We start from the raw sequence: 13,186 nt of genomic DNA, 5'->3' as shown, positions 1-13,186 counted from the left end.
GTATCTTTCACTGCTAAAACAATGCTAGAGAAACTATAAGTGCATCATTGTAAAGAAGTAGGAATCTAAATTTATAAAAGTAAAATGAAATAGACATATAGCTGAAAGTTAGGACAAAAGCATAATTTAAGCATGCACCGTTATAGTGGTGTGTCAGTAAAATGGTGGATGCATATGTATTCTGTGCTGAGAGGAACAGAGCATACTTTACAGCATCATCATTGTGCTCTCTGTGGCTGTCCCATGACACACTCTTCAGCTGTAGCCTACCCTGGTAACTGACAGCACTGTTGTAAGCACCACAATGGGCTACTGTATAACTTATGACTCTGCCTAGATACATTTGTGCTCTTAGAAACCTGTCACTGTGACTTCTAACATAATATTTCATATGGTTGCATTATGCCAACCATAATGAACACCAAAGTGGTTAAGTATCTTCACCATACCCACTCTAAAATGAAAATCAATGATAAATGTTCAATCCTCACCCCAAAGTGTTTACTGCAGTCAGATGAGGAAGAATGCCAGTGCTGCCTGGAGTGTCATTTGGTACACTGTCCATTATCACTCCACATCATCCCACCAACTGTTTGCTTATGTGCATACCCCTGTAATATCCTTCTCAGTGCTGATGTCTGGGTGGACTCAGTGCAATGTGAGAGGTACACATTTTGTTAGTGTGTGTGCTTGAAAAAAAAAGTACTTCCCTGAGAGAGAGGCCGAAAGGAAAGAAAGAAGGGTGAAAGAAAAGGACTGCCAACATTTAAGAAATGGGTAGAGTTATGGGAAAGTTGCCCAGAACCCTGATTGTAGGTGCTGCATTGGATGACATTTGAAAACTTGGGAACTTGAAGGTGGAAGATAGGGTATTATGCAAGACGAGCATTATGAAAAAAAACATCACACACAAGTCAATAAGAGCAGAAAGATAAGTGCATTATTTATGACAGACAGGTGAGGGGGAGATGGGGAAAATTAGACATGTCAGAAAATAAAAGATCTAGAAGAATAAAAGGGAACAAAGAAAAGAAACTGTTACTAAAAAGAAATGCAGAGACCACAGAAGTTAATGTAAATTTGGGCCAGGTGGATGATGAAAACCAAGCAGTTCCACTCTGCAGAGTTCTGAAAAAGTGGTATCAGGAGGGATAATGCAGGTGATATGTGGGATGGAACGGGCATTGAGGTCACAACTGTCTTGTTGTAGAACATGTTCTGCAACAGGATACTGTGTTACAAAGCATACACACTCTGTGTATGTCCATTCATCCTAACTGATAACTTAGTGGTAATCATACCAATGAAAAGTACAAACGTATTTACAGAACAGCTGGTACACGGCATGCCATTTCACGGGTGACTCTCCTTTTGATATGTTTGTCAGTTACAGGGCTGATATAGGTAGTAGGAAGTTGTCACAGGCACATCTTAACAGTGGGAACGATCGCAGGGGCATACAGGGGGAAGCCATAGGGTAGGAAAATAGGTGCAGAAAGAGCCTAGGGTCAGACTGGTTATTAAAGAGTTTCTCTTTTTTGGGTTGGGGGGGGGGGGGGGGGGAGGGGGATAAGCTATTCTAAATATGGCGGGCAAAATGTCAGACAGAATGGACCTAATTTCAAAGCATGATTTTAGGAAGTCAAAGCCTTGTGGCAAGTAGCTAATTATTACATTAAAGACTAGGATTGTACTGAATAACAAGAGGTGTAGTACTAAATTGTTTTTTGGAGGGATCAGCATTACCAGAATTGGATGTGATGGAGTGGAAAATATGCTTTTGAACTCGGCTGATGGGATATTTATGTGCAGGAAAGGTTGAGGTGAGAATGGTGGTGTATTGTTCTAAAGAGTCTGCCTTGAATGTCAAATCTGTACATGAGTGAATGTTTGCTTTGAAAGAATGTCAACTGTCAAAATGTAATTTCTGTTGTGATTCTTGAGTTTCTCCCGGCGTATTTGATAATCAAAATATCCACGGGTGTGCTGCCGGTCTATAGTGTCCAGCGGGCCCAGGCCCGTGCCCGTTGGACACTATAGACCGGCAGCACACCCGTGGATATTTTGGGTAATTTCTGTTGTTTGTGTGTTTAATGTGAACAGAAATGTTTAGCTGACATTCAGTGAGGATTAGGTCAACATCAAGGAAGGTGGCATGAGATCTGAAATAGAGCCAGGTGAAATTTAACTTGGGTAATGTATTTAGAGATTCCAAAAATTTCAAGAGGTCAACTTCACCATGGGTCTATATGGAAAAGGTGTCATTAATGCTTTTAAACCAAACCAGGGGCTGAAGGCACTCGCTCCAGGGGCTGAAGGCACTCGCTAACTGGACCTCTGCCTTGATTGATCGACACCTGCTGCCTATAATTCAAAGACTCCCCTCCAATATTGAAGATGCCAACCATTACCTAGATCATCTGAAATCTGCCCATCGCACTCCCACCATGCATGTTTCTTGTCACCATTGATGCCAGCTCCCTGTGTACCACCATTCCACTCAGATGGTCCATCTGTTGCTGAGTATTGCCACAACCAGCACCCACTTGTTCCCAAACCTGTGACATACTTCCTGCCCAACTTAATCAACTTCACTTATAAACAGCTACTCTACCTTTAAGGGGCAGATATATAAACAGATCAGGAGTAATCCCATGGGAACCTGGACGGCTCCTTCCTGTGCCAACCTTTCCATGGGCCACTAGGAGGGGTTTCCCTGGGATGCAACAGGCTTCAGCCCCTGGTTTGGTTGAGATACATTGATGACATCTTTGCCAAATGGACTGTTGGTGAGGCAGACTTGCTGAAATTTTTGGAATGTCTAAATAAATTCTCCTGATTAAATTTCACATTGTACTGTTCCAAATCTTATGCCATTTTGCAAGATGTTACCTAAGCCTCACAAGGGCCAGCTACACACCCCTTTCACATTAAACCTAAAAACTGACTAAACAGATAGTATCAAAGGGAGAGCCACCAGTAAATTGGCACATGTTGTGTACTGGCAGTTGTGTAAACACACAGTATCCTGTTACAGAGTATGCTCTACAGCATGACAATTGTACCTCAGTGCTTGTTTCATCCCACACGTCATCTGGATTCTCTGTTCTGATTACAGTTTCTCAGAACTCTGCTGGATGAAACTGGCACTTCAACATCTGCTTGGTTCTTGCCACCTACCTGTCCAAAATTTACATTAATTTCTGTGATCCCCACATTTGTTTTCAGTAACTGTTCTTTTCTTTGTTGACTTTAATTTTTCTATATATTTTTTTTTTTATTTTCTAACCAGTCCATTTTTCTCCACTTCCCCCTCACATGTGTATAGTGCACTTAACTTTGTGTTCTTATTGACTGTTGCACTTGTTTTTCCAGTAAGCCTGTCTTGGTTATAACCCATCACCCACCTTTAAGTTCTAAGCTTTTCAAATTTCATCTGGTGCAGGGACCAACAAATAAGATCTTCCTTCTTATTCCATCCAGTGCAGTCTTTTTCCTTCATCCCTCTTCCTTTACCTTCATTTGTTCTGCCAAAAGAAGGAGCCAATATCTCCAAAAGCTTGCACATTTCCATATCTTTTATATCTGTTTTCTCTTGCCACCAGTAGGTGAGAAGATTTTTTTATCTGCCAAATTATATTTTCAAACATGGATTCTTTTTGTTTATATGGAAAGAAACTTGACAACAAGTATGCCTGCCATCGCTTTCCCATGCAGTCCAAAGTAGAGCCACTGTAAAATCCAAATGTCCCACAAATCATGGTAGTGCATGATTTGACCAGCTGGTCAAGTGGAGACCCACAATGAGGCCCCTTTCAAACTCCGTCAGGTGCTGATAATCTTGTCTCACATGACAGTGCGGCATCTCTGTGTCCTTCATGGTGATCGCTCAACACCTTACACTGTTCACACCCCTCATATATTCTACCAGTGTATGCACCCTGCAGGCCATTCTACTTGTCAGAGAGCATAGCACTACTGATAATTATGATTAATGTTATATAAGGTTATATTTATGTGTGACTGCGTCTTCTGGATGCGTCACTTGTTTTGTCAGGCAGTGTATAAAAAATTTTTGCACCATAGATCCATGAACAGCCATAAGTGCCCTTACTTCATTCATGTCTGTTACTTTGCATCTGACAGATAGAAAAGGATTTTGAGAAGTGAAATGAAGTTTATTTAAAAGGTCACATATCTGGAGTTCTTTCTGAAATATTTCATCACGTGGCTTTGTACATGTGGTCTTACATGAACTTCAGTTTGATTGTTCTTAAAAAAGGAAAAAAAAAAGACTGTTCTGTATAGCCTATAAGAATGCTTACTCTTTCCTTTTGTAGGTGAAAATAAATGGAAAAAAACAATGTCTTCAATAGCAAAGGAGTATATAAAAGCAGCACTTTGCACTATTAAATGTTACAGCTGCTGCCGCAATCAGGTGTGAAACTAGTTTCGGTACTCCTGCACTCTCATTTGGCTGGGAAGGCCTTACGTCTCAGACATGTGCGTGACAAGAAGGAGCTAAAACCAATTGTTAGAGATGATAGTTATGACTTCAACTACCAGCAGGCTCGCAGACTTCAGGAGGAAGTTGAATTCCTTCCTGGAGATGAGCTTGTCACTGAATGTGTGTACCAGACGTCCAAAAGGAAGCAACCAACTTATGTGAGTACAGCTATAATGAAAATATCATTATCAACACAAAGTGTCATCTCATAAATACCATGTTCTACTTTTAGACACACAGGAAAGTAGGGACTGTATTGACATTATTGAATTCTGTTATGAAGTATAGTCATGTTAGATATCTACAACAAATGAAATTATAAGCACAGTGGGAAAATCACACAACTATTACAGTTTTCATTCTATAGGCTTAACCACTATCTGGGATCCTCAGTTCCTTTGATCTGTTATATATTACATTGTAAATATTAACAATATTATGAGGATAGACTCATCATAAAGATGACACATTGAGTTGCAGAGAGGTACTCTGTAAGACTGTTGTTGCACATTGAGCTTTCAGCCAAAGCCTTCTTGAGAAAAAAAAGAGAATTCATCCAAGCAAGCATACCTCATGCAAACATGACTGCTATCTCCAGCTGCTCCAGCCAGAATATTTACTAAATATTAGTGACACTGTAGTAAAAGTTAGTGATTACTACTCTGTATTATGTATTACTTGTGCAGTAATATATTGCCCATAGACGAGATGATGAATCTCAGTGAAATTATTCACATCAATCTTCTTCTTCTTCTTCTTCTTCTTCTACTTCTTTACCATATGTAGCCTTGATGTTATATCTGTTATGGTCCAGTGCTTCATAATTTCTGTCTCTTTCGACTAATATTTCTCATTACTTGTTGAGAAATTATTTATCTATGACTGGCTATCTTTGTTCTCTTAATTTTTGAGGCTTCTATTTTAGTTCTTCCCCCTTTTTTTCTGGTAGTTTGATGATGGTTGCCATTGTTTTGACATGTTCTTCACTGATCACAGATAAACTTTTAATGGCATACATCCATATTAATATTTTTATATCAGTAACATGCAAATTCTTTTTTTGTACTGCATCTCCTCTTGTCTACATTATTGTAGACCAGGCACTGTTCATACAGATTATCATCTTCATCTTAACAGATATTCTTGTATCTCATAGAAATCTAGAATTTCTCATCTATGTTATCCCTTGTGTCACCACTCTGTTATAATCAGCTAAGGAGTTATTGTCTTACTGTTAAACTATTCTTCAAGTTTATATGTGTGCTGGTTTTGTCAAGGCAGCTCTGACCACACTGCTGTGGTGCATAAGGTAGTGGGTTTTCTTTTCTCTCTCGGTTGGTTTATAGATAAACATTTCTTGCTTTAAAATAACTTCTGGTTTGTGATGCTGACAAAGTCATTTGTTTTGTGATTTTCAAAAGCTTAACATTACGTCAGCTTCTAGGTTTATTGGCTGGATAACTGAATCATCTTGAAAAAATTCATAATCATCAGCAACCTAAGTGTAGTCTGTCAAAAAATTATGAGTAGGAAACGTCTAAAGAATATGACATAATTATTCATATGATAAGCAGTGACATTGACCAAGGAATTCTGCTTTCTCAGCAAGTGTGAAGCTTTATTCAGATTTGATGGGACAGTAGAATCATGAAGATTTCATACGAGACTGCTGCGATACAGTGCTTTATAATAATGCAGACCAATGTTTTGAGTGATTCTTTAGATTCTTCGCTGCAGTATACATGTCATCAAGAGGTATTGAAGATTTGGCAGTCCATCACATCTTTGGTATATAATTTTTGTGAATTAAGGTCAGGTGGCTTAACATAAGAGGAGGAGGAGATTAGTGTTTTAACGACCCATCAACAACGAGGTCATTAGAGACGGAGCACAAGCTCGGATAAGGGAAGGATTGGGAAGGAAATTGGCTGTACACATTCAAAGGAACCATCTTGGCAATTTCCTGAAATGATTTAGAAAAATCACAGAAAACCTATATCAGGATGGCTGGAGATGGGTTTGAACTGTCATCCTCCCAAATGCAAGTCCAGTGTGCTAACCACTGTGCCACCCCACTCGGTGGCCTAGCATAAGACACGTGAGGAACTTAACATTTGGTGTTCCTCCAGTTTGAATGTATATATACTCCTATCTGTAAAAATAGCCTACTTTCTGTAGCTTGTATAAGATTTCAACCATGCAAATTGTGGTACTAACAGAAAATTTGAACAACTCATTTTGTTCCAAACATTAATTTTCATGTACTTGTGTATATGTGCTACAATGTGTATTAATGAATGAGACCACAAATAGAATGATAACTGGAGCTGATTACATTTAGCAACATGGTTCTGGGAAGTTCTGAATAGAATATAGTTAATCAAAGAGTTGAGATGTAGAACAGTCAACAGGTACATAAACAAGATTGAAATCACAGCTAGTGCTCAGATAATATTCTTCCTCAGAACAAACTTTAGATGGAAAAAAGTATGGGTAGATTGTACTGGCTAGCTATATTGTCCTGCCGCTGCAGGCTTTGTTGGGCCGAGTGGATGAAAGAAATAAGTAGGAGGAAAAGAAGGCTGACAGCTTGGGGAGACAGACACAGCAAGGGAATGAGACAGCAATGTGGCATTGGTGAGGCTGCCCTGTCTCAGACGGGGGAGTTGCATGTGGTACATGAGGAAGTGGTGAGGGGGGGGGGGGGGGGGAGAGAGAGAGAAGAGAGAGAGAGAGAGAGAGAGATATGAAGTGGGGGGGGGGGGGGGGGGGGGGGAGGTTGACTGATGGAACAGTGTGCGAATGTAGATTGTGGAGTGGAGTGTACACAGTATAGAGATGATTGTGGGACAGGGGTAGCAGAGATTAAGGCCAGGGGGATTGTGCTATCAAAGGATATGTTGGAAGGACAGTTCCCATCTACATAATTAAGATACGGTGGTATTGTGAGATAGGATATAGATGGCACGGGCTTTGAAAGAGCTATTGAAGTTTATCATGTTGTGCTCAGTGGCATGTTCTGCCATTAGTTAGTCACTTAATTTTGGGGAACTGTGGTGGTGGCCATTCATCAGGTGGACAGCAGGTTGATGGTATTTCCCATATAAAAGGCTGTGCAGAAATTAAAGCAGAGTTGAAATGTAACATACTCTTTCACAGGTTGCCTTGCCTCTGATATGGCAATGGAAATGGAAATGATCATATGGCATTGTTGGCCGGGAGGCCCCATGCGGGAGAGTTCGGCTGCCATATTGCAAGTCCGTTTTACTTGATGCCACTTTGGCGATTTGAGGGTCAACAATGATGAAGGACACAAAACACCCAGTCCCCTGCCAGGAATAGAATCCTAGCCCCTTGTGTCGTAGGTGGAAACGCTACCTCTATGCAATGGTGGCACACTGATAGGGTAATGCATCGCAGTGATGTGGCAGGAATAGTTGTGCTGATTGGGTCCGTAGGCTAGGTCTTGCTCTTGGGTCCACAGGTGACTAATGAGGTGAGGGGTGGAGCAGGTATGGCATCCAGATGGATCTCTCTCTCTCTCTCTCTCTCTCTCTCTCTCTCTCTCTCTTTCCCTGCTAGTTATCTCCAAGGAAGAACTATGCTCGCAAGACTAGCAATGAATAGAGTCTTAACTCAACTACACAATGGCTCAACTACATGGTCACTGGTTAATTTTACTCTGTATGTTGGAAGTATTTGTATTGTTGGGTTATTATGATATAAGTGATCAGTAAACAGCTGCAGTTAATTTTGAAACATGTACAGGTTTTATATGTAAGACTTTCCAAAGTCTTTATTAGCCAATTCAGCCATATGATAGGTACGGTAGGCAATAATGTCTCTGTCTACAAAACTTTCAAGGCCAGGAACATTAGGTACTCCTGTACCACCTCGTACAATAGCTACAGTAAGCCAACCATTACCATGACTGAATGTATCATTAAGGTCTATGCTAAAATTAATTCTACATCCAACAAATACACAGGGGCCGTCGACGAGGGCATTAGCAGCGATGTTCTTCACGGTATTCCTCTTCTTGTCTGCGGCAGATGTAAATCAGTTCTATGTTTTCAATTGTTTTATATACTGTTTGTTTAACACCTTTCAGAAGATATTGACGTCGTGTTAAACAAACAGTATATAAAACAATTGAAAACATAGAACTGACTACATCTGCCGCAGACAAGAAGAGGAATACCGTGAAGAACATCGCTGCTAATGCCCTCGTCGACGGCCCCTGTGTATTTGTTGGATGTAGAATTAATTTTAGCATAGACCTTAATGATACATTCAGTCATGGTAATGGTTGGCTTACTGTAGCTATTGTACGAGGTGGTACAGGAGTACCTAATGTTCCTGGCCTTGAAAGTTTTGTAGACAGAGACATTATTGCCTACCGTACCTATCATATGGCTGAATTGGCTAATAAAGACTTTGGAAAATCAGCATATATGTCAACTTCTGCACTAACATTGTATACTTGTAACAGAAGGAAAATATCTGTAAATGAATCTGTATTTGTTTGGATTAAAGGAAAAGGTGTATGTGAATATGTAAAATTTGTTGGTGACTGTACTTTGTATTTTCACAAATAAAGTGATCTGTACCGTAGCTGAGAACCGGACAAGGGTACATCTAGAACCTGTCGGCATAGAGTATGTAACAGCGTGTCACGTCAGCACACTGAGCATTTGACCTTTGACCCCGTGCCGATAAGGCCGCCTGACGTCATCTTGGCAGCGCGCCAGCCAGTCTGGTAAAATGTTAATATATACAGGCAGTTTGTGTGTGTTTCTCACTGAATAGTGATACCTTTACTTTTCCACATGATCCACACAATAATGATTTTGTTCTAGAAATGCATTCTGCGGAATGTCAGTGCTTCAGTTGATAATGTGAATGTGATTTTCGTGATTGCAGGGTGGATTCTCAACAAAACAAGAAATGTGTCTAGCATTTGTTCTCTATTATCCAAAAACAAATTTGGCTGCCTGTTACAGTATGACACCAGTAAAATATTTTTTTGAGACCTTCAATGTGAAGGAATTCTATGATGTGGATATGGATACTGTGGAAAGGATGTTTCTTAAAATTGACCAACCTGAAAATAGGTGAGTAAAATTTTAGACAGTAGTATAATTCAGAATGATAAATATCGTAGGAGAGAGACAACCTAAGAACTTAAATGATAAGTAGAAAGTGACAAATGGAGTATATAAGTGAAGTACATTAAAAACACATCATATTAGGAATTAAAGACTGTACAAACAATTTGGATGTTTCCAAAATAATATTAAACTAGTATAATCTCCTGACATGTTTGTGTAGTCTCCTTAAATAACTTTCAGAAACTGCCAGAATGGTTCTTTCAACAAATTCTATCAGAGTTCTTCCCTCACCCCTGACCATTAAGAGTTTACTCCATCTCAAATGAATGCAGGCACATGTCCATTAGAGAATTCTTGACAGTAGCTCTTAAGAGGGACTCTTAAGCACTTCTCCACAAGGTAGTCAATGACAGTGAGATTTACCAATGAGAGTGGCTTATGAGTTGCTCCTAAGAAGGGCAATGTGAGGGTTATTCACATATTGTCTGATAGGCAGTTTCCACAGTTGCCATTGGAAAATGTGTAGCATGACTTTGTGCAAGTGGAAATTTGCTGCTGCTGTAGAGATTGAAACTATTTGCAACAAAAGGAAATAGATTGATGAAAATGAATTCTGGGTTGAACTGTGGACTGCTTAGAGAATTGAATTAGAGGATGCCCATAGATTAAATTGAGAACTGAAAAATTGAAAATGTGCAGCAATTTTCAATATGATTTGCAATTCGCTGTGAAATATGTTGCATGAGCAATCGTTGTAGAGAATACTGAAATGAAAAAATCAGAATCAGTGGATGAATGGGCCGATGTGGCCGAGCAGTTCTAGGCGCTTCAGTCTGGAACCATCCGACTGCTACGGTCGCGGTTCGAATCCTGCCTCGGGCGTGGTTGTGTGTGATGTCCTTAGGTTGGTTAGGTTTAAGTAGTTCTACGTTCTAGGGGACTGATGACCTCAATGTTAAGTGCCATAGTGCTCAGAGCCATTTGAACCATTTTTTGATGAATGAGTGAAAGCAATGTCAAGATTCTTTGTAGTAGGTGATCCATTTTGGCATTCAAATGAATTATTTTTTCCACCTAACAGCAATTTATGCTTTATGTAAGCTACTTCTCACGTTTACTCAACTAACATATTTTCAAGTGATTCATACAGCCAACTTCAGTACCTCTTTCTTCTCACTGCATGCACTGTTAGCAGGATAATGAAATAAGCAATGGACTTGAAGGAAGATACGGCAAAGGTATGAAGACAGAGCAAATGTGGCACTGACATTCTGTGACCTCAGCAAGGCATTTGACTGTGTCTCGCACAAAATATTGCATAGTAAATTAAAGTGTTATGGTATTGGATGTGTTGTTCTGGCTACTCTTCAATCCTATCTTGAAAACTGAAAGCTAGAAGTATCAGTTCAGGGTGCAATCTCCCAAGAACAAAAACTGGAGCATGGCATACTACAGGGGTCCATCATAGGACCTCTCGTGTTCCTTATTAACATCAACAATCTCAGTTGTAACAACCACAAATTACAATTTGCTGATGACACCACACTTTTCGCGAAAGGTAGAGTTGCTGCATAAGCTCTGCAAGCAACAAATGTGCTCTTTGAAAACATGAAAGAGTGGTTACCTTGACAATAAAATGAAAATTAATGAAGAAAAAACACATCATCTGATATCCAGCCTTAACAGCATTGGATACCATGATAACATGGAGGCTGTCAAACTGCTGGGATCCATGAGTGACTGAAAACTGTTAATGAATGAGCACACAGAGAGTAGCCACGTACATTATGGACTACTGTTATGGGGACACTTTGCAGATTGCAGTACCTATTAATGGTACAAAAGAAAGCAGTCTATACCATTGCATCAAGCAAAAGATAGGAGCACTGCAAGCTTATATTCACCCAGATAGAAATAATGACAGTATTCAGCCAGTACATGTTTTTGTGCCTCATCAGTGAAAATGAAAACCAACGGATTTTCACCATGAGGCAAGACATACATAATCATGACACCAGCAACAAGAGGATCATTGATATACCAAACTGTCATCTGTGTGTAACACTAGATAGTTTTCCAATTGTTGCTTTAAAAATGTTGCCATGAATCACTGCCATCAGGACCATTCAAAAGGAAAACTGCACAGGACCTAAAAGAGTACTCATCATACTTGAATTCCTCAATAGTGACCAAAGTAAATGGCCAAAATAGTACTGTTTTGTCTTTTATGCACATATTGTGAATATTTTTCTTTATGTATATTAAAAATCGTAAACAATTCAAATGTACGTATCAAACTTTGGAAACTCCAGGTTAGATTATCAACAATGTAGGGAAAGATAGATTGCTACTTACCATAAATTAAGCAGCAGTCTATCTTTTCCTACATTGTTCATATGTATTTATCTTCCTGAGCTGCTGGAGTTGGCAGTCATGTTTGCGTGAGGTGTGCTTGCTTGTGTGTGAATGGTATGGGTTTCTCTTTTGCTTATGAATGCTGTGGCTGAAAGCTCTGTGTAAGTATCTTCTAATTGATTTGTCTGCAGCTTAATGTGTCTTCTTTACAGTAATTAGCAGTGTATCTTTTCCTACATTGTTGAGTGGTTCTGGGTGCTTTAGTCTGGAACCGCACGACCGCTACGGTCGCAGGTTCGAATCCTGCCTTGGGCATGGATGTGTGTGATGTCCTTAGGTTGGTTAGGTTTAAGTAGTTCTAAGGGACTGATGACCGCAGATGTTAAGTCCCATCGTGCTCAGAGCCATTTTGAGCCTGCATTGTTCATATGTCTGTTAGTTTCTATGTATGTAATCTTGATGCAATCTATCCAGTCGTGACATAAATGATGCAGATCTATACGCGGGCTGCTGAAACATGTCACTTGAAGGCCACTCCCCAAGTGCCATAGAGTTGGTAGTATAACTAACAAACAAGTGAAGAACGGGAGGTGCCGTGTCTTCTTAACCAATAACAGCACCGAACAAAAGCAGGTTCCGGTGTCGACGCCACCACATTGCTGGCTTCCATGTAAACATTGTATGTTAGTACGCGAACGCCTGCGATTGTGTTGTGTTAACGCCTTGACTACAGTTTTTGTTTGTTGAACGATGTCACCAAAACGATGTTGTTAACCAAGTGACAATCCGTTGCACCGTGGAGTGCCATTAAATAGTCAGGCTTTGGAATTGCTACAGAGGACATGTGAGTTTTACGAGCAAGAAAAAGAATTTGTTTCTGTTGATGTGTATGCATTGATTCCTGTCAGTAAAGTTTTAGAGTGTACCTCGAAAACTCTAGGACTCAGTGAAAGAACAATTATAAGGAAAGGGGTGCTACTTCAAGACTACAAGACAGTGAAGTAAACAGTTTGGAAGAAAGCCCCTGTGGAAGAAACTGTGTTTTTAAGTACTCCGGGCAAGAAAAAAAAGCAGCCTCGTCCTGTTACAGGTATTGATTCTTTCCAAACTGATGCAATTTGTAAGCATGTATACGGATACTATATAAAGAAAGAATACCCCACAATAGTTAAGTTGCTAACTTCTTTAAAAGAAAGTGAACTTTTCTTAGGGG

The 13,186-nt window shown here is 39.9% G+C and overlaps 1 protein-coding gene across 2 annotated transcripts in view; it reads left to right on the top strand.

Moving 5' to 3' along the window:
• The window catches only part of LOC126457738 (MOXD1 homolog 1-like), a 175,655-nt gene that overhangs the window by 139,171 nt on the left and 23,298 nt on the right, over positions 1–13,186 (top strand). For both annotated transcript variants that reach the window (XM_050094283.1, XM_050094284.1), the window contains exons 8-9: positions 4,423–4,665; positions 9,431–9,621. In XM_050094283.1, the coding sequence (XP_049950240.1) occupies positions 4,423–4,665; positions 9,431–9,621 (434 nt within the window). The remainder of the gene's footprint in view (positions 1–4,422; positions 4,666–9,430; positions 9,622–13,186) is intronic.

Source organism: Schistocerca serialis, chromosome 2, assembly GCF_023864345.2.
Source record: "Schistocerca serialis cubense isolate TAMUIC-IGC-003099 chromosome 2, iqSchSeri2.2, whole genome shotgun sequence".
Classification (NCBI taxonomy): domain Eukaryota; kingdom Metazoa; phylum Arthropoda; class Insecta; order Orthoptera; family Acrididae; genus Schistocerca; species Schistocerca serialis.
This window is presented reverse-complemented; position numbering and strand designations above follow the sequence as displayed.